A 22,852-nucleotide genomic window follows, 5' to 3' on the forward strand; every position below is an offset into this window, starting at 1 on the left:
TGGAACCCCTTATAGATCACGTTGAATATGTCCGTATGAATTAATCGTGGGTTTTCGTGAAGGAATTATTGGCAAAGCTTCCTAAATAAAATTGGGAATTTATGAAAATTATAATACGAATTTTTAAAGAGTTGATGACGAAAGAATTGCCGAGGAAATCTGTGGAAAGTTTTCTATTGCATTTCTGGAAGGATTTCCGTAGCAATCTATTAGAGAGATTTTCATAAAAAGAATACCTTGAAAAACTCCTGAAAGAACCTTTAAAGAATTTTTAATGAAATTGCTGTGGCAAATTTTCTAATAAATCTCAGAAAGAATTTTAAGAAAGAATGTCTGGAAGAAGTTTTTAAGACAGTCCTTAATGATTTTCTTAAGGAATTTCTGAAGCAATCCATGGAAGATTTTGTAAAGATACAGGGGGTGGCTAAAATGTTTGTGACAGACATTTTTTTTCTCTAACAAAAAAGTTCAACATGCTGTAACTTTTCTAAGAGTGCATCAAAAATTCTCAAATTTTGACTGTTTGTCAAGGAATTATATGTATGTGCACCATTGGTACAAATTTGAACCCGATTGGTTAATCTTTTGCGAAGCTAGAACCGTTTTCGTAAAGCACTATTTTTCAGACAGCTTTTTTTTGAACTGTCATGTCTTAGAAACCAGTGAACCGAATTGAATGAAATTTTGAACGTCTATCAATATTTGTACCAGTGATGCACATAAAATAGGTTGAAACAGGCCCGTGCACAGAAGTGGCGCCAAGGGAGGGGTTTTTCCCAATTTCGGCAAAAGGCGGAGGGGCGCCTAGTGTATGGAGTGTCGCTAATGGGGAGGGTTTAACACCCAAAACCCCCCCCTTGTGCACGGGCTTGGGTTGAAAAATAGCCAAAATTTGAGAATTTTTGATGCCTTCTATGAAAAGTATGCTGTAACTTTTCATAGAAGGCATCAAAAATTAAATATTTTTGAGACAGTAAAAAAGTTGCCTATCCCAAACATTGTGGCCACCCCCTGTAGTCTTCGATAACAATTTCGGAGAAATTTTTAGACGAATTTATGAAAAAATCCACGGAGGAATTTCTATAGAAACTCTAGGAGGAATTTCTGAGCAATCAATTTATTTTTTTTTCAAAAGAGTTTTTTTTTCAAAAACTTATGGAAAAAACAAATGTGAAATTTTAAAGGGAAACACTGGAAAATACAATAAGTTGGTCAGCAGATCTTTATATTCTTTTCATATGGCCTACACTTAAGTTGTTAGTACAGCTGAAGTACGTGGCAGTTTGTGCTAACTTAAAACGTAAGCTAACCTACATAAACTTTGAGGTAACGTTAGTAACAGATTCATATATTCGAGTCAGATTTTTGTGTGACTATCTCCAATTTGTAACTAGAATGATAAGCACCGTAATAATCTACACGTTTTCCTATCGAGTCCACCTAAGTCTTAATCTTAAACTAACGTACAGTAACACGTGCAATACTGCTATCCACACACAAAGCCCAGCCACATCAAACCAGTAGTTCGAGTTTTGAATCTCCAGCAGTTCCAACACTTTCCGACTTTTCCTATAATAGCAGAACATCTCCTCACATCCGATCTCCGTCCGATTGAATCCATACGTGGCCAACGCCAACCCTTCAAATCCGTACCGAAAGTGCGACACATACGTCAACGGCTTGTACACATCCAACAGTTCCCCGTACCGAATGAAGAACCCAGAGAACAGCACCATCGGAACAATCGAACTCGGAACCACGAAGGGGCTCACCTCCACCGGACAGATGCACCCTGCCACCATCCCATACATCTGCGCCGTCCATCCCATCAGGGCACAAATGCCCCAGAACATCACTATCCGTTCGGTTTCGTTCATCTGCCCGGTCAGGTAGTAGACAATCAGCTGGCAACAGGTCACCCCGGCCAGCATCAGCGGAAAGTCAGCGACAATTTTCGACAGGAAGTACGCGACCACCGAGTAGCAGTTGTTTTTGTGTTCCCGCACAAAAACCGCCATCTCCAGGGGAACTGGAATTGAGAGAAAATGTGTTTTAACTACTGGGAACGCTGCATGAAGTAAGACAACAAGGGTATGTGTGCCATCAATAATCTCACGCTCCCATATTCATCTTATTCGAAAACAAGCGATTAAGGCACCGATTGATTCTTTTTGTTTTCATGCGTGCTCACTTCTAACAAAAAATACAAACAAACAACGCTTTAATCCTTTATTTTTCGTAGGATGAAAATAAGAGCCACATGCTTAATAAGGAAACCAATGCCCTACTTACATGTGAGCACCACCGTCATGGAATTGGAAAACACTATAAACATCAGCAGCATTATCAAACAGCTAATATTGGCCAGCACCTTCGCTCCATTATCCCCTACATCGTAGAACACCGATCCGACAATCAGTCCGAACATTATGTGCCCAAGAAATCGTAACCGCGTCAGCGTAAGATTTCGGATCGTCCCAAGCGCCGTTCGTCGAGTCAGAATCAGAAACTGGCGAAACTGTGATATCGGATACTGGGGACTCGAACCCCTTCGACTAGATTCGTTCAGTAGCTTTTCGCTGCCGGTTTCGTTCAGTTCGCCGTGGAAGCCTGCAATCGAAAATCAGTTCATTATGATTCGCAGTATGGTAAGTAAGATAGGGAGTATACTTTCAGGCTCATAAAGGAGATTTTAATGCACGAGAGCGACGCTTCGTTTCACTTACCATTCATCTGATCATTGCTGATGGATTCCATCTGTTTCATAAGCGAGTTGATCTTTTCCGGATCCGTATTGACAGTGGAAGCCACTTTGATGGCTGAAAGTGAAATAATAAGTTAGATATATGTACACCGAGTATCATTAACATTTTTTGAGAAGTTTGAGAATACTTTATTGATTCCTTGGAAAGTATCAATGTAAAACTTCAGTAAAATAAAAAAAAAATAAACCATCCGGCGAAGACTGGCGAGCCTAGACAAATCTCTGATGATGGCAACCTAGGTCGAAACGAGGAGAGAATATTTACTGGGATCCCTCAGTGGGTTTCTGCTATACTCCGTATTTCATTTGGTTTTCTTCCAGGAGTTGAATCTGATCTTGTTGTTGGTTTTTTTTTTCGAGAATGTTTGTTTTCTGGTGTTTCTCCAAAAAAAAATGATATTCCTCAGAGAGAACCATCTTCAATTCCTTCACATATTTCGTCTGAGAATCCTCCAGAAACTGATTTTCTTTGTTCGAATTTGTTATTTATCAAAAAGGGAGGGCAGGCAAGGGGTATGACACTATCTATAAGCGCTAATTCGCGTCTAAGCTCAGTTCCCATAAGCGGCTGTGTCAACCCATGGGAGGTCTTCCTGCTTGCAAAGAAACCATTTCGATCACTGACGACTACGTACGCTATTAGCAGGTAAAGATAGTGGCTTTGAGAGGACCCATACGGTCATGAAATGTAACAGCCGTAAAAAGAGTTAAGTGAACGAAGAAGATGCCGTGAAGGTGAACCCATTTACAAGAGATGGGTCCTCAGCGAGTCGACAAGCTCACGTGGTGGAGCAGCATAGACGGAGGAAGCTATGAGTGGTGAATACCTTATATATCCGCTAAACCGCAACAGACGTGGGCTACTAAAATGATGGTAGTCATAGAGCAACTCGACGAGCTGATCGGGTGCATTATACAACGCAAGTCGGCAACTTTGGCTAGAAGAAGGACGACCTTTAAGTCGAACACCTTAGTGCGATAGACGTGTGCAAGGAGGAAAGGTTCACCTAAACGTTCAGCTGGATGATGGATGTTCCACCATGGCGCACGATTCCATGCAGCTCGCCGGAGCTGTAGGCAAAAGAGTAAATCGTTCTATAGCATGAGCATCAACCATGCAGACGAAACAAACGCTCTGTCGGCGAAGCACAGTGGAGGTACAAGAGGCACTCTAAAGACGAGGGCAGGCTGTCCAAGTAGAGGGTGACAGCTAGCGCAAGTATCCCGATATCTAAGTTAATTGCATAACGCGTTAGAAACGGACATACAGTAACAAGATTCTGCGGATTACGGCGAAGCTTTGATCTTCAAGACCATGGTAGCTAAGAAAGACGGCTTTCGACTGTAGTCACCTGGATAAGACGCTGAGGAGCTTCCAGCTGCTCTCAACTAGCAATGCGAGCTTGATGTATCAGCCTACAAGAAATCCCAGCAAGCAACCAGATCTCCACGGATAAGCTTCCAGTAGGGGATATTAACAAGGTTATCAGAGTCCGGAAGATCATAGTTGGCTGATCGGTGTGCCAGCTCAGCATCTTCAAGCCGCCAGAGATGTGCCCCGGTGCTTCGAGCAAGGCCACAAGTCGTGAGCAGGCATGAGAATGAGACTTTTTTTCTGTTTACCGTTCATCGATACTGGCAGTAAAATAAAAATAAAACAACGACAGCACCAATACCATCAGACGCCGCGCCGACGGCAGTCAAGCAGACGCTTGATGGTTTTCGCTTCCCCACGAAAATATTTATGAGCAGTCATGCTGAGGCGGCTGATTGCGAAAAATGTCAAATATTTTCAACTGCTAATAACTCACTTGTTTTAATAAATAATTTAAATCGATTTGCACAAATAGCTAGAGCACACTCCTAGCTTTGTGATGCATGTAAAGAAGTTTGTCTAGAAGCGGTTTGAAACGCAGGAAAATGCGAAAAAGGGAGAGACAGAAATTTCTGTCGTCGTTATGCTCGAGTACTGGCGCTCTCGCGCTTGGAAACCGTTTCGAGGAAGAAGGCTGCAGGAAAAAAAATGTTATGACATTTATTTTTCGAACAGTTTAAGCTTGGCTGGGCCTGTGATGTTCGTGTGGAAAAATGTCAAATGTACAGCCGGTAACCGTTTTTGCCTTTCTCGTACACCAAGGTGTACCGAAAGGCTATATGTTCACTCCAAAAACGAAAATTTGATAGAGCCTCCGGAGGGGTCAAGTCTTATATACCAATCGACTGAGCTCGACGAATTGAGGTAATGTCTGTGTGTGTGTATGTGTGTGTGTGTGTATGTGTGTGTGTGTGTATGTGTGTGTACAAAAAAACTCACATCACTTTTTGGCAGTAAACCTCAACCGATTTTATTGACCGACGGTTCATTCGACGCGGAATCTGGTCCCATTGTTTCCTATTGAAAATGGTTCAGATCGGTCCAGCCGTTCCGGAGTTATGGCCATTTAGGTGTTCCGGACCGGTACCCCAGGAAGGGGCGTATGAAAACGCTACAAACCCATCCATGCGGCACATCAAACTACGGCATTTTCGATAACTTGATGAATGCTAAGCAGAAAAATAGTCTCAGGCCATATCTGAACCGGTAGTGTCCCGGAACCGGTTCCGGGTGTCCTGCCGGAAGTGACCAAACATAAAAGTGAACTAATCCCATGCATGCGACATATCAAACCGCGGCTTTTTCGATAACGTGGTGAACAGTAAGCAGGAAAACATTCTCAGATCATATCGGAATCGGTAGTGTTCCGGAACCGGTTGCAAATGTCCCGCCGGAAGTGGCCAAGTATTAAAGTTAACAAAACCCATGCATGCGACATATCAAATAGTGGCTTTTTTGATATCCTGATGAACAGTAAGCAGGATAATATTCTTAGACCATATCTGAACCGGTTGTGTCCCGGAACCGGTTCCGGGTGTCCCGTCGGAAGTGGCCAAATATAAAATTGAAATAAAACCATGCATGTGACATATCAAACCACAGCTTTTTCGATAACCTGATGAACAGTAAGCAGGAAAGCATTCTCAGACCATATCGGAACCGGTTCCAGATGTTCCGCCGGAGATGCCAAAGTATAAAAGTTAATTAAACCCATGCAAGGGACATATCAAATCGTGGCTTTTTTGATATCCTGATGAAAAGTAAGCAGGAAAATATTTTCAGAACATATCTGAATCGGTTGTGATCCAGAACCGGTTCCGGGTGTCCCGCAAGAAATGGCCAAATATAAAAGGGAACCAAACCCATGCAAGCGACACATCAAATCGCGGATTTTAAGGCATCTTGATTTGACAAAAAAAAAGTTTCCGGCCATATTGGGGACAACCGGTACTGTTCCGCAACCGATTACGGTTGCCCCATCCGAAGTGGTCAAATGTAAAGGAGAACCAAACCCATAAAATTCGACACATTTAATGACTTTTTAGGTAAGCTGATGAATCATAGACCATGCTTTGGAAAATCAATAGTGTGCCGAAACCGGTTCCAGGTGCCCCGACGGAAGTGGTCAAATGTAGAAAAAAAAACCAAACGCATACACGCAGCACACTAAATAACGGCTTCTTCGATAACGCGAAGAACGGTCAGCAAGAAAATAGTCTCAGATCAGTAGTGTTCCGGAACCAGATTCGAGTGCCTCGCCGGAACTGGCGAAAGGCACGAATGAACCAAACCCATACATGCATTACATCAATTTGCGACTTTTTAGGAGAACTGATTAATAATTTGCATGAAACTAGTATAAGACCACATCAGGGACATCAGGGTAAGTGGTAAAATGTGAACCGAAAGTTGTAAATGTGAAATTGAATCAAATCCATGCGTGTCGTACCATAAAACCACGCTAATTCGACAATGATTGCTGTCAAATTACCTGTGTAAACTTTCATTTCGATAAACTAACTCTATTTTAGTTTTGTTTAGATGGAATGATTTGTTTTAGAACAAAAATCTTACAGATATTGTGGTGTACGAATTGATAGCTTGTACATTTTTCGATTGTTGGCTTCCGAGGTTCACTGCGGTTGATCACCAAACGGATCAGGTGTCGTAATGCACCAAATTAGAACTTTCGGAAGTAGCAGCTGCACGAGGAGCCGCTGCGGGTGTAAGTAACATCACAATATCGTATCATTCGTATTTACAGTGTATTACACTGTGACATTTGATCATTTTTTTAATTCAACAAATTTCGAAGGAGCGGGGTACAAGTTAAAAAGTGTCTTATTAACCCTAAAAGGGTTACCTGGGGTCCATTGGACCCCAGGCGCCTCTCAGAGCTCGTCTTCGATGGAACACACTCAGCGAGGTGACGAAACTGAGGCCATGAAGGTATCCCTTTTAGGGTTAAAGAGTGATGAATACGCGGGTTTGACAGTACATCAAATAGCAGCTTTTTTGATAACTTCTTCTTCTTTATAGCTCGACGTTCGCATTGGAACTTGGCCTGCCTTTCTTCTACTTAGTGTTCTTTAGAGCACTTCCACAGTTAATAATTGAAGGGTTTTCTTTGCCCGCCATTGCATGAATTTGTATAATGTGAGGCAAGTTCAATGATACACTATGCTCAGGAAGTCGAGAAAATGTTCCCGACCGGAACGGGAATCAAACCCGCCGTTTCCGGAATGGCGATTCATAGCCTTAACCACTAGGCCAACTGGAGACCCTTTTTTGGTAACACGATGATCGATTCGTATAAACATAGCCTCAGACCATATTTTAGACAACCGGTAGTGTCCCGAAACTAGTTCTGGGTGTCCCACTGGAAGTGGTCAAATGTAAAAGTGATTTGTACCCATGCATAAGATAAATCAAATCGTGGTTTTTTTAGGTAACCTGATGTACGTTAGCAATGATATTGCCTCAGACTATATTTGGGAGACCCGGTGGTGCTCCGGAACCTGTTCCGGAAAGTAACCAAATGTACCATGCGACACATCACATCACGGCTTTTTTAATAACCTGAGGAACGGTTAACTAGAAAATAGGCTCATACCACATTAGAGACAACTGGTAGGGTTGCACAACCAGCGTTTTATGCTTCGCCGGAACTACGAAAGTAAATAAAATCAATGCGAGCGATAAATATGTGTAAGAGAACAAAATCTTGACATATTAAACCCACATACAAACAGACGTCTCACTATACTCACTACGTTCTTGTTTTTAACGGTCAATATAATATAACCTGGAATGTGCAGAAAAAACTTTATCGAAGACCGCAAAGTGATCTGTGAATGTGTGAAAAGTTATATCTTAGCTTGTTAGTATCGTCTTTATATTGATCAGCTCCCAATATTAGTGAAGGTACTCAAGCAGTCAACTGAGAAATCTGATATTATTCAGCTCTGCTTTTACACTGAACACAACGTCGGAGTACGTGCCATCAATAAGTTTTAAGTCAATTCAATGATGGCTTTGATAAAATGCTTGCTTTTCTTAAAAAATATCAGGATTCAGGAACACTTTGACTTACGTCGACGGAAAGATCGTGAGAACATATACGACGAGAAAGGCACTATCACCTCTAGGTGGATTAATTTGGGTTTTTTCCAGTACATTTCTCATCCCTGGTCGTGAGAATGTGGAGGCTCCGATTAAAGCAAACTCTGTAAATCAGAGAGAAAGGACACATCGTCAAAAATGCACAGGCACACATGTGAGACCTAACAATCGATCACTGCATATGCATATCCGCCTACACACAGTACTGGGTAGAAAATAAGGTTAATCTAACGGCGTTCTTTACAACTGCCTCGCCTCCACTTCAAAATATCGTTTTCACGACAAACGGGGACTTCGCAATAGCCAAGAAAGATCAACGCGATATGCTACTGCAGTTTCTATGCCCACTCAGGTGACCGATCGACCACTTCTCGTCCATGCTGCATTCGCTACCCAGCACTTTGGCGGGTATGCGTCCCGTATTTAACGATGAAGTTTTCAACGGTTGAGCGATAGAATGGAGCAGCCAGTTGATCAGCCCAAGAAGCTGGGCTCTGCTCGAATCTATGACCAGGATGAACATGGTTATCGTGAAACGTAGGCGACAAACTTTGGCACAGTAGAAACGGAGCAGAGTTCATCATGGATATGCCATTTTGGAGACCCTTGAGACGTCTACAGACTATTCATGGACAAGACGAGAGGTTCGTCGGCATCCCCGGAACGCTCCCCTGGAATGCTGCAAATGATCGTCAAATCGCTGTACCCGCGTCACGAAGCACGATCCCGCTACGACCAAGCCAGCCAAAGCCAGATGACAAAAGAGGAACTTATTACAAAAGAAAAGTCCTTTAAGTTGAACAAGGCACCTGGTCTAGACAGTATTCCAGCCATAGCCATCACCAGCTATTGCTCAATATTGTTCAAAAACAAATAAATAACTTTATTGCTCATCACATTTATACCTCTGAAGGGTCTCCACTGCCGTTCGGCCCCCTACAATCCTTAATCCGGGCCTGGCATTCATTGAGGCAGATGTGCCTGGACAGAGATGACGTCTCAAATAAGTGGGAATGACAAAACTTATTTCAACTGCCAAAACACGGAGACCCACCAGACCGGCGTATAGAAAAATCTGTCTGCTGGACACCACCGGGAAGCTTTTGGAGCGGATCAATCTGTCGAAGATGACGATCTGTTCTATAATAGGTCAGATTACTTGGGATTCCCGAACAACCCGCTTAGCTTCCGAAAGGGACGATTGGTGGTAAACACTATCAGGTCAGAGGCCAAAATGGCCGAGATAAATAGGGCTTTCAAGGTGTTTCAGACACTTCAGGAGTTTCAGGGAGAATTAAAAGGGCTTTACGGACTTCAGCTTCAAGGTATTGAGCTTCATATGGGGTTTTAGGAAGATTCAGTTGTGTTTCAATGTGTATAAGATGTGCTTCAGTATGAATTTCAGGATGGTTTCATGGCGTTTCAGATGATTTTAGAGGGGTTTTGGGGGCTTTAAGGAGGTTCAAGGTTTTTGAGAAGAGCTTCAAAAGGGGACCCAGGAGGTTTCATATGCTTTTCAAAGCAATTTAGGGTGATCCAATGCGTTTTGTGGGTTTCAGAGATGTTCCTGGGGATTTAAGGCAGTTTCAGGATTTCATGTGAACTTCAGAAGGGGACTTCAGACGCATTTTAAGATGCTTCATTGGGGTTCCTGGGGGTTATAAAAAGCTTTAAAGCAGCTTAAAACATTACAATTTTTTCAGAGGCGTTTCAAAGGCTTTTGAAAGCGTTCCAAGGCTTCTCAGGGTAATTCAGAGTGATTAGTGGGGATTTTATGCCCAACTAACAAAAGTAGCTGTATAACTGCTTATGGAGCAAACGCTTTGCAAGAAACATCACTTAAACATTTAGTTGGCAGTGTTTTGAAGGCTTTCAGGTGAACTTCAGAAGGGGTTCCGAAGCATTTCAAGGTATTTCGTAGCGGTTCAGGGGGTTACAGGGAGGTTCTCAGAAGTTTTGAATGGCTTGATTGGCAACTTCACAGAGACCACTCGTCACATTTATAGATTCGTTCACCATACTCAGGGAAGCTCTTGGATATTGTCAAACAGACATTGAGGTCTCCACTTGACTGCACATAGCTGATGTATAGTGCTTCGTATGCAATTGCACCCATAAAACTCCAAAAAAGATCCGATGGCCTATATTCAGGGAGTTCTCGGATACTCTAAGACAAATACATTGAACCCATAGTTAGACAGAACATTTTTTTCCCTCCCCTGTTGAGGAAATTAAGCCACTGCGTCCAATAAGCTGAACTTTTGTAGCATTAGAAGAAACATAGGTGTATGCATCTGTATGAGTATAAACCATAGCAGCAAGAAGTCACAAGTCATGCATAAAGATCCATTGAATTATGCTTGAGAAAGTTTTAGGGATGTTTAAATATTTAATCTCCACATCCCCTAAATTTTAAACGTATCCATTAGACGTTTGCGTGTGCGTGACATTAGTTTGACAGATTTCCCATGGGAAAACTGTCAAAAAGCAATGCAAGGAATATGGAGTATGCAAGAAATATGTAGTACAACATCGTTGAAAGGATGTGCACGGGGTGGATAAGTGGGGGATCCCGAATCTTCCAAGGTTTTCCTAATCATGCTTGAACTATGCAGAAACGGTCAGTCAACCAACACCAAGCTGAGTTAGATAACCCTCTACTCCAAGAGCTTGAATCATTATCTAAGGACTCCACGGATCCAGTACTTAGCTAAGAGCTGGGGGAAGAAGGACCTGAGGGGCGTGCTACGAAGAAAAGGAAAAGATAGAATAAGGGGCCATTCATAATCCACGTAGAATTTAGGAGCGAGTGTGGGGTCTGCCCAAGTCTACTTTCCGTACAAATTTTAAAATATTCGTATGGAAGAAAATTTACTATGGGGAAGAGGGGTCTGAGATGACCAACATTTTGTCCCGTCGTTTATCAACAGCCCCTAATATTTTGGAGAGTCGGCCAAAGACCCGCCACCTCCACACTTCCCGGGTGTCTGTTGCAGATTTTCTAATTTCTTTGCAAAAAAAATCCTATTCTTTACTCACCAAAGTCAGCCCGATTGTAATACTGCGGACACTCGAATCCAGCTCCGGCCAGCGTCCCAATCATGTCCTCCAACGCACCCTGGTACATACACCGTCCATCGGCCACTACGTAAATATCGTCAAACAACTCCAGCAGCTCCGAACTGGGCTGGTGGATCACACTGACCACACACCGACCCTGTTTGGCCAGATCTTTCAGGTAGGAAACAACCTGATACGAAGATTCACTGTCCAGCCCACTGGTCGGTTCGTCGAAGAACAGCAACTTTGGATTGGATACCAGCTCCAGTCCGATGGATAGGCGCTTTCGTTCCCCTCCGGAAAGCACTCGCGCCTGATTGTGAGCACATTTCTCCAGTCCTAACAGGGAGATGATGTCGTTTACGATTTTGGTTTTGTGTATTCGAGTGACATTGGACGAGAGCTTGAGGTCCGCCGCGTAGTGGAGCGTTTCCTGAACGGTGATATTCTGAAGGAGAGGCACGTGCTGGGTGTTGTAGGCTACCAGTTGTCGGTACTTTTGCCGATCGATGACTTCGTTGTTGATCAGGATGCGCCCGGTAATGCCCTGGGTTCTAGAATGTGAGACAGAAGGTTATTAATTTTCTCCCTTCGGGAGGGTATTGAGCTTACTTAAATCCACTCAGTGCGTTCATCAGTGAAGACTTCCCTGCCCCGGATGGGCCCATAATTGCCGTCAATCGTCCGGAACGAAACGTGCCGGAGATGTTCTTTAGCAGCTGTTTCTTGGTGCTCTTCTGATTGACGGTGTAGTTGAGATTCCGAAACGATAGGCTGGTGATGGTTTTCACCAGTGGTATAACCACTTCCACCGTCTCGTCGAGGCTCATTTTGTTTTCTTTTCCGCGCCGAACGGAGCGACCGCGCCTGCAAAACGATTTTGATCAACGATTAATAGAGGTCAATTAGGCATTCAGCTGCGAACCAAACGGTACACAGACTTTTTCCCGTCAGTATGGTGGTTGGAGGCTTGTTAGTGAGGCAGGCCCCTACTGGCAGCAGCTTGATGAAAATCACATAGAAAATCCATTGACTAGCGGCAAGGCTTTAATTTTGAAGGATGGAAGAAATTACGTAGATTTTGAAGCCACATGTGAGTTTTTGAATGAACTAGGACTGTTGAGAATAATTTTAGATTTGTCTTGAATGCATTTTCATTGAACATTGAATGATAACTTGTACGTCGTAAGGCCAGACTCCCCATCTATCTAATACCGGGATTTTATCAATAAATGGAAATATGCTCAACAGGGACGGAGGAAGCTGAGGCGTGCAATTGTTGTTCCAACTTTTTCACATGTTGGTCTAGAGTTTATCCCTGTGAATTTGTAGGCTCATACTCCAGAGATTTTTACAGGGTCTTGAATGAAAATTATAACTTTATATGCCTGTAGATTTGAAGGACAATACTTCAGGGAGTTCTGGGGTCTGCTTGGATGTTAATTGACGTTGAAAGAAAACTTTTTATGTCTGTAGACCTTAACCCTCTAACGCACATGGTGTCTGTAGAGCACCATCACTTTTGGCGAATCCGACTTAAACCAGTTCACTTCAATATGTTATAAAAGCGTTTGGGAAGAGGTTATAAGCATATTAGAATACTTGTACACTCTAATCATTGGTTAAATAGTGAAACTATTGAGAAACAATCAATAACTATTGATAAACAATTAAAAACTTTTTTACGATTTCGATAAATTTAAGTGATCCCTAACAACTTTTGTTCGAGCACTTTTTGTTCATTGCATTTTTTAGCATTCAAAAGTTTGAAAGAAGTCGTGGGCGGGAAGGGGTTAACGTCTGTCTTTAAGGAAGTTCATCATGCTCAATAATGCATTTGCTTTGGCATTATGATTCTCTTTTGTGCATGACAGTTCCATGCCTGTAATCTGAGATCTTGTTCTTCAGTGAGTTTTTGAATGTTTAATATCTTCCTGTAGAAGTCGACGGGCTTGGTGGTCTAGTGGCTACCGCTTCTGATTCGTATGCAGAAGGTCATGGGTTCAATCCCTGGCCCGTCCTTTTCATCCTACTTTGTATCTTTCTATCTACTTTCTCTCACTCTCTCTTCTCTACATATACAACTCATATATATTCATATGTTCATAGCCATCGCTAGAACCAGAAACGAATTGGAAAAAGTCGTTTCCCTCCCTTCCAACTTCCACTCACAGCACAGTGTATATATAACGCCTATAAGTTATGCAACCAAAGCGTGCTGTGCCGCTTGACCTTATTTACCTTATTCACCACACAATCTATCACGAATACTATAAATAACCCTATCCATGGATCGCATCACCGACCCAACGGTGACTCCCAGATCTCCCATCCTTTCCGTCTAACAAATACCCCAGTCCGTGCGGGTTGTGGGGACGCAGAGTGCTCTCGGTCTCTAGTAGCAACAACCAGTACACTCTAACATTCCTTTCCCTTCCCAGCTGACTATAAGGACTTGGCCGGCGCCGTTATTGATCAAATATGCATGAGCTGCTAAAATTGTACTTTGAGAATAAGTGGAATGTCCCAGCCCCTTATTCAGTTGGATCACAGTGCAACTGGTACCAGTTCAGATCAATCACGGAGGAGCAACCATTGACATGTATAGTCAGAATTGATCGTTTTGACGGGCTTGGTGGTCTAGTGGCTACCGCTTCTGATTCGTATGCAGAAGGTCATGGGTTCAATCCCTGGCGCTTCCTTTTCATCCTGCTTTGTATCTTTCTATCCACTTTCTCTTGCTCTCTCTTCTCTACATATACAACTCATATATATTCATATGTTCATAGCCATCGCTAGAACCAGAAACGAATTGAAAAAAATCGTTTCCCTCCCTTCCAACTTCCACTCACAGCACAGTGTATATATAACGCCTATAAGTTATGCAACCAAAGCGTGCTGTGCCGCTTGACCTTATTCACCACACAATCTATCACAAACACTATAAATAACCCCAATCCATGGATCGCATCACCGACCCAACGGTGACTCCCAGATCTCCCATCCTTTCCGTCTAACAAATACCCCAGTCCGTGCTTGATTGTGGGGACGCAGAGTGCTCTCGGTCTCTAGTAGCAACAACCAGTACACTCTAACATTCCTTTCCCTTCCCAGCTGACTATAAGGACTTGGCCGGCGCCGTTATTGATCAAATAAGCATGAGCTGCTAAAATTGCACTTTGAGAATAAGTGGAATGTCCCAGCCCCTTATTCAGTTGGATCTCAGTGCAACTGGTACCAGTTCAGATCAATCACGGAGGAGCAACCATTGACATGTATAGTCAGAATTGATCGTTGATCGTTGATCGTTTAATATCTTCCTGTAGAAGTCTGCATATTTATGTAACATTTATATTTTGCCACACGTACCGGCTATATTATCTTGATCTGTTTACTACGAACATCACTGTGGCCGAGTACCGGCCTATATCGTTATGTTTGTTTGTTTGTTTGTTATCTTCTTCTCGCCATTCAGGAGATCAGTTCATGACGTCACCTGTGCAAATCTCGATCATTATTTACTTCATTCACTCACCAGCTGGAATTAGCTTCGTAGCGAAGAGGTCGAACAATTGAATCGATGATCGTAGACCTCACGTCGCAGATGAAATTCGAATGGAAAACACACCAAATACAACCTGCCAGAACCAGTATCCAAACATATAGGTATGCTGGGTTTATTTATATTCACTGCACGACACTCTTCGACGCACTCCTCAAAGGTTTGAAACTAATATTGCCGTCGTCAGCAGGGAGAGAATTAGTAATCTTTTCCGGTTTGGCTTTCAATCACCATTTCGGAGTCCCGGTCCCCTCCCATGTAGCCATCCAACTTAATGTTCTACCCAACCGTGTTCAACCTGTTTTATTGACTCATTCACATATTTTCTCCTGCTGCCAGGCCATCCAAAATACCGTCCCCTTTCGCTTGCACATGCACTCAACTTACACGGTTTTCTCAACAAGGAACGTTGTCCAAACTAATCCAGAATCGAATCCCGACCGCAACTACCTCCAATACTGCTCAAAACACTCGTAAATTGAAACCAAATGACAATTTGAATCGGCCTCCGCACTGCGCCCAGCTCCACATTAGCAAAGATAGAATGTAGAATGTGCCAAACCACTTGGAGCTGCTCCAACCGAACAACCGGTTCTGCCAAAACGCGAGAGTAGACTGAACTCCACACAGCACGCTGCTGGCGCTGGTTGCTGGCATCATCAAGTTCACAAGACCGGCTTCCCAGCCGGCTTCAACAATCTCAGTTCATTTAGTAGGCATGCTCATTCTCTCCTCTTGTTTGATATCCTAATCAAACTTCATTCATACGCTCCGTTGTTGTTTTCGGGGAGCTCTCGCGCGTGTTTTACGGATTCATTCATCGTCACCGCACCGCGGGGTTTGGACTAATGAATGAATTGGCGATAGTGAGTTGCAGTACGCGGCATATGGGTTCATGATGCACTGAATATCCAAATAGGAATGCATTGAAGCGACTCTTCTTGAAAATGCGGCTTGCATTACAAAACGAAATTACAATGTGTGTACATATAATGGAATTTGTTCTTGATGGGAAAAGCGTCATTATAATAACACTAGTTTACAAAATAGAACAAAAGTGGTGAACTTCTGTAAAAAAAACAAAACTTTTGAAGCACAATTTAGCGCTGATTTCGAAACCGTGCTTCGAAAATTTTTATGTTTTTGAGTTTTAGCTCAATATCGAGTTTTACAACTTAACTAAAATTCAAATATCTTGCGTTTTGTTCAACCAATTTTAAATCTTTTTCCATAAATTAAAAGTTGAATACAATACCATTCGATTACATATCTGAATGCAGGTTTCGCGTCCGATTGATGAAATACAAGATATTGGCGAGTTTTGAGGACAATCTCCTAAAATTTTAGCAAAATTTCCAAGAATATATGAAGAAATGTACAGTGACCCCACACCGATGAATCACCTTAATTTTTGTACACTATTTATGAATCACCATGTTGATCAAATGGAGTGATCCATAAACTGTGGTCATTTTTGCCGATTCATAAATTGTGGGGTCACTGTATATTTTTTTCAAAAGGAAAAATAAAAACAATTCAAAAATTCTTTCTCATTGTTTATTTGACATACATATCATAGTAGGCGAGATAAAAAAAGTTCAGCTCGATCGGATCATTGATTACGGAGAATGAGATGTGTGAAGTGAGCGACTTTACTTAAAAACAGAACAAAAATCGATTTCAAATCATCAACCTTATATGTAAAGTCGAAAAAAAATACGCTCTACTGTAATTTTTTTCCTGCGTTTCGAATTCAGAGCATGATTCGACATCAAAAATAATCATCAGCTTATCGAGCTCAAAAATGCTGTAAATTAGTGTAATATACACATGTGGCAAATTTTAATAAGAACTATTACCTACAACCACAGAGAAACAGACGTCACACTCCGACCGCTTCCTATCGATCACCTTTTTAACTGTAGATTCAAATTTTCGGTAGTTGGTCAATTGACCACTTACGGCGCTGGTATCGTTTACTCCTGTTTGACGTGTGCTCACTACCGCCACCTAGTGATGGCTCGGCCAACCATGTTTTTTAATTAAATTTGTTCTTAGTGTTACGTCCACCAGGGTGCGATGACGTCACGTTTTCGATTCCCACATCTTGTACCACTGTTTAGGGAACTCAAATGCATTGTCAATGGGGGAACCCAATTGATGTTGGCTGCAAACAACCCTATTGGGTGGGAATAGGGATGTCATATACGTGGTTACGTCTGTTTCTCTCTACTACAACTATTGGTTCTTGGATTACCTGAAATAGATCTCATTGAGTGATTCTTAGCCTTTTACGTACCAACCGATCGTACACAGCACGGACAAAGACTGTAAAACCACAGACAAATAGACGTATCACTTGGAACAAATTGCGATAATAATCATCGTCACAAAATCATAATCGCCCAATGCTAACCACGCTGTGTTACGCAAACCACTCAATAGGTGGTGGTAGTGATCAAACGTCAAACAGAAGCGAAAACGATGCGAGCGCCGTGACCGAGAGATTTGCGAAGTACAAAATATTTGAACAAACCGTTAAAAAGGGTAACGATGGGAAGTGAGTAGAGTGAGACGTCTGTTTGTCTGTGGCAAAACTATGACGGCCAAAGTAAACGCTCCGTATAATTAAAAAAAAAATATGTACAAAAGTCGACGAGGGGTAAGGGGGTCTGAAATGGTCAAGTTTTGGTCTGGGATTTGAAAACAGTACCTAATTCAGTGAATTCCAAACTAATTGACTTGAAGTTTTGTACACGGCTAGATACCATACGTATTTTACCGCGTTGCTTCAATTGGTTAAAAATTGGCTGAGTTATAGCAGAAATGTGCCCAAAATAGGAGTCCTGCTGAAATGGTTACACTACCCTACTCAATAAATTTCTTTGGTAATTTATTTATGAATTTCTGGTATAATTTCTTTACATCTTCTGGACATTTCGTTAAGGATTTCCCTAAAAAGTTCATAAGAAATTCGTTCGACAATACGTACATAAATTTAACTGTAACCACATCACAAATAGGAAACCCCTCCTTTACTTAATGCATTGATTGTCACACTAAAAAAAACTTTCTTCTCTAAGCGTTACGTGCTTTATGGATGGCCCCTAAGAAGGGTAGCATATGGGCACAATGCCCATCTGGCTATTTCTCCAAGAACTGCCTTGTGGAGATTTTTACGGAGTTTGTATCCGAGATTTTCTCTTTCGATTTATCGAAATCACTGCAATCTTTGTTTCCTTCAGTAAATCCTGCTAGAGAATCCACCTTGTATGCCTTTTATGGATTCCTCCAGCTTCTTTAATGGATTTCTTCTGAGAATTTCTCCCAGGAAATACTTCAGAAATCCCTTTAGGGAATTGAGAAGTTTAGTGTGTTAGAAAGCAGTTTCTCCTTCTCTGAACAGGAGTTTAGTGTGGGATCCAGGAATTCGATCTACGGATTTCTCCAGGAGCTCCTGCAGGATTCCCAGAAGTAACTTTTAAAAGGTCCTGAAGGTTTTCAACAAGAAACTCTTGCTGGATTTCTTGAAGTAATTCATGAAGAACTCTTAGATGGAACTTCTGCAAGATTTCAGCAAGAAACCCACAAATTACTCCCGGAAGTTTTCTGTAAAGATCACTGGGAGGGGCTCTAGAAGGTATTTTCGAAGGATTTGCTTAAGAAACTCCTGGAGGATTCCTAGAGTGTACTCCTGGATGTCCAGAAAGAACTCTGGGAGGAAAAGTGAAAAGAAACACGGGATAAATTCCAAAGACCAATAAATGTAGAATCCAGCAAAATCTTTTGGAAGCATTTCAAATCAAAGTTCTAGAAAGAGCTCCTGTTGCGCATGAAACAGAACTCCTGTCGCAATCCTTAAAATAAAACTCGTGTAGAAATATAAGGATAAGTCCGAGAAGAATTTCCTGAAGAAAAAAAAAACAATACCAGAAAAAAACTCTTTAAAGAATCCCAGAAGGAACTACTCTTAAAATCCAAGAAAAAAATTTGAACAAATCCTGAAACTTTAGGAGGAATATCAGAAAGAACTTCTAGAGGGATTCTAGAAAGTAAACTTGGAAGAATTCTCGTAAGCAGTTCTCAGGTATATTTAGGCCGGAACAAATCTTATTTTCTTCTTTTGTCACATTCCTCGTTGGCTCGTCGAGGGGGGGGGGGGTAAATAGTAAATGCATTTGATGGAAAATTACCCAAACAATCAGGCAAAATCGTCAAACTCCTCGGATTTGTTAAGAAATTTTTCCGACGACACTAATTTCGTTTGAAATTTTTTAAATTTCTTAAATAATTTATTTGTGTCCCCCCTCAAAATGTCGAATTTCGACAAAAAATTTCCGAGGGGGGGGTGACATTAGAGAAAATCGAAATTTGTGTCAGCCTTATAAATGAAAAATTAATTTTTGATACAATTGTTAGTGTCTTCCTCAGGGGGAAAATAATTACTATCGTTTTTTGTCAATTGTTTTGTCTAACTGTAACTGTCCCTTTTTGTGTCGTTTTTGGTACATGACTTCGGAATCACTTTCAGTTTAACGGTTTTTTTTGGCAATGGCCAAAAACGACACAAAAAGGGACAGTTACAGTTAGACAAAACAATTGACAAAAAACGATAGTAATTATTTTCCCCCTGAGGAAGACACTATCCCCGTGTCGAAACGTCGGGTGAATAAAACAACTCATTTTTTAAATCCCAAGACTGCGTAGCCGTTAATCGAGAGAGATAAGGAAAAATTTCCAAAGAAATTGCCTGTCAAAATTCCTAACAAAAATGCTGACAACATGCCGATAACACACTTGAAGAAATTTCTGAAACAATTGCCGAACGGAGCAACGAAAAAAATGTTCAATGATTTCCTAAAGGAGTTGCCGAAAAAAAATGATTGATATCGAATGAATCCCTATGAAGTTTAGGTGGCATTCTTCAGAGGATTTCCAGACGGATTCTCATCAATTTGCTGGCTTAATTCTTAAAAAGATTTTCGGAGGAGAAATACCGGATGAATATAAAAAACTGTCTGAGGGATTTCTGACAGAACTATCGTAGAAATTATAAAAATATTATCGTAGTATTGCTAAAGAAACTGAACCTGAAAAATTTGCCCAAAAAATGTCAGAGAAAATCATAAGGATGGTAGAAATACTCAAGCATTGGCTGGAAAAGTTTATATAAATTTTTTTTGATTTTTTGATAAAATTGAAAACCAGGGAAAAAATTTGGAAACAATCCTTAACAAGTTGCCCAGAGAATTACCATTATTATACACTTGAGGTGAACCAACCAAGGGTTAAAAACCTTATTTAAAAAAAAGAAAGAGTTTTGTTTTTGCAATATAACATTTGTTTTCTTCACTTATAGTTCATTACGATATTCCTGAAAAAAATAGTCGGAATAATTTTAACTTTCTCTAGTTCATTTCATTCAAGTTGGGATGGAATTGCCTGAAAAGTTCTCAAAAAAGGAGGTATTCTAAAAATAATCTCCGAGTGAATTGCTGTAGATATTGTTGGATGAATGCCTGAAAGGATTGTCAGAGAAATTTCTTTAAAAAATCCTGAAGCTGCTATTGAAAACTGTAAAGGAATTTCTGAAAGATTTTTTTTAATATGTATTGCAAAACGGTTTTCTGAATGGCCGTAGATATTCGTTAAGAAATTGTCGAAGAACTCACAAAGAAAATCTTGAAGGTACTTCAGATATGAAATGCAAGGGGATCACTGCCACAATGATGATGATTAACCTGGACTTGTTAGGGGAATATCTTGAGTCGAGTCAAGTACAAAACACTGAAGACGACCTTACAGTTGAGGTCGAAATACGTATCTGTCAAAGGATGTAAATTCTTAGTGGAATTCAAAGGAGCAGTACTTAACGCGATTTTCTTTTTATTTACTGCCACAATGTTATAAATGTTATAATGCTAGATACTCGTTTGTGTTATGGTGTTGCTTTCGTTGTCTTTTGGCTAAATTAAATGTTTTTATTACTTCAAATATGCTGCGTAAACAAACAGTAAAAAATCCATGAAATACTTTTGACGTTACAAAGATACGGTTAAAAAAGGGATTCCCGAAGAAATTTCCCGAAAATTCCTGGAATTTTAGAAGAGATTCCATGGCAATCTCCGAAGCCATTCATATACAACATCGGTATTACTAACGAATAACTAAGCAATTTATGCTGGAATTCTTTTGAAGAAGCAGCTATATCCAAAGGAAGTCTAAAACGAATTCGGAGAGATTTAGGTAGAAAAATCCTGAACAATTTGGCGAAACCATAAAACTCACTGGATGTATTAGGGAATTTTCTAGGTTACCCTCTTTTATACTTACATTTTCCAAATTTTGTGAATGGACCCTTCAAAACGCATAAATCCGGCCAAAATTATGGAAAAAGGTTGAAATTCGAAATTTATTTAGAGTAGAGACAGAGGCATGCTTGCGATGTCATTGCAGAGATAATGATTGATAAGGATGAGTTTAAAGTTATAGAAGAACTTGTGTTCCTTGAATTTGATATGGAGATAAAGACATTTCCCACGAATTGAAAAGATGTTTTACAGCAGCGGTTTTCAGATCATGCACCGCGGTGCATTTGGTGCACCGCGAAGTCATGAAAAGTGTACCGCAGGACTTCAGAAAAGTCCTGCATATTTAAGTTTATCTTTAACCCTAAAAGGGATACCTGGGATCCATTGGACCCCAGGCGCCTTTAAGAGCTCGTCTTTGATGAAACACACTCAGCGAGGTGACGAAACTGAGGCCATGATATTTTAGGGTTAAATTCATTATCTATTTCATGACAAATAATTCAAATTCATTAGAGCAACTGAACTATTGTAAGGTGCTCCAAGGGATTGAGAGTAAAATTTCCATTATTCCAGCCAGCGAGTTTATCTTGAATCCAGTTAAAACCGTCTCAGATATTCGTGAAGAACCATGAAACAAGTCTGCCAAAACTCTTTTAATAAATATCATATTTTTCCAAGAACTCGTAATGGATGTTCACAAGTACCTTACAAGGCATCTGCAATGTATCTTTAATAAATGCGTTAAAAAATCTCAAAAGAAATCTTACTATCTGTGGCTTTGATTAATACCCAAGAAAGAATCTATCACTTGTCTCAAAATCAGGTGAACACACAACCGAAATTGACAAGAGTGTCTGGAAGGAATTTATCAAAAATATTGTCAATATATGCGAAAGCTCTGAAAATAAAGCTGCGAAGTGTCTTGCTAGAATTTTTCCAGAAATCTAGTAAAAGTCTTGGAAAAACCTCTGCCAAAAAATTCTAGTGGCGATTCCCTAACCTGTTAGCTGTCCAACGAAAGTAAACTCTTGAATGTTGTCATCAAATTAGCTCGTCATATGTAGAAAATTAAAAGAATTCTCGTTTTCGTCCATTTTCATTTTGATTCAGATCCTGATTTTTTCACAAATTCCAGTTTTAGAGTCGTTAAGAAAGTGAGGTTACGAGATGCTACTGCTAGAAATAATTCAGTAGTTGTAGGTACAATACGTTGAAAAAATCTCGCTTTTTGTACTCAGCATTAGCGTGGTGCTGACACAGGTAGTCAACCGCGCGAGTTACGGAAGGTTAAGAATAATGAACATGTGCACCGCGGAGCGGTTCATTTCCAAAAAGTGCACCGCGAGCCGAAATGTCTGAAAACCCCTGTTTTACAGCTTCGAATAGGGTCTTTTACGAACTGCCTAACCGGGTAAGATCCCGTAAGATACAAATGCAAACGAACTCCACGCTACCATCGTTGGGGGTGAGAATGGGTGAAAATGCATATTCTTCCTCTTAACTTTTGCTTCTTTGTATGAAAAAGTCCTTTGATCACTGTAATGTGATTTTTGGTAATACATGCACAAATGATGAAAAAATGGAGTTCGTCAAATTTTCTAACTACGACTGCATGAAAATTGACCCTTTCTAACCCCTTCATGATGACTATGAGTTTG

General features: G+C 40.9%; 1 protein-coding gene across 1 annotated transcript; it reads right to left on the reverse strand.

Annotated features, from left to right (window-relative positions):
• Nucleotides 1-1,206: 1,206 nt before the first annotated feature.
• On the reverse strand, nt 1,207-15,678 carry LOC109429556 (ATP-binding cassette sub-family G member 4-like). Its single transcript, XM_029864050.2, has 6 exons — nt 15,271-15,678; nt 11,934-12,188; nt 11,301-11,875; nt 2,727-2,819; nt 2,293-2,610; nt 1,207-2,029 (listed from the first exon to the last, which is right to left on the reverse strand). The coding sequence occupies exons 2-6, from the start codon at nt 12,149-12,151 to the stop codon at nt 1,428-1,430; spliced, it is 1,806 nt and encodes a 601-aa protein (XP_029719910.2). The 5' UTR covers nt 12,152-12,188; nt 15,271-15,678; the 3' UTR covers nt 1,207-1,427.
• Nucleotides 15,679-22,852: the final 7,174 nt, after the last annotated feature.

The sequence above is a fragment of the Aedes albopictus genome, chromosome 2 (genome assembly GCF_035046485.1).
Source record: "Aedes albopictus strain Foshan chromosome 2, AalbF5, whole genome shotgun sequence".
NCBI lineage: Eukaryota > Metazoa > Arthropoda > Insecta > Diptera > Culicidae > Aedes > Aedes albopictus.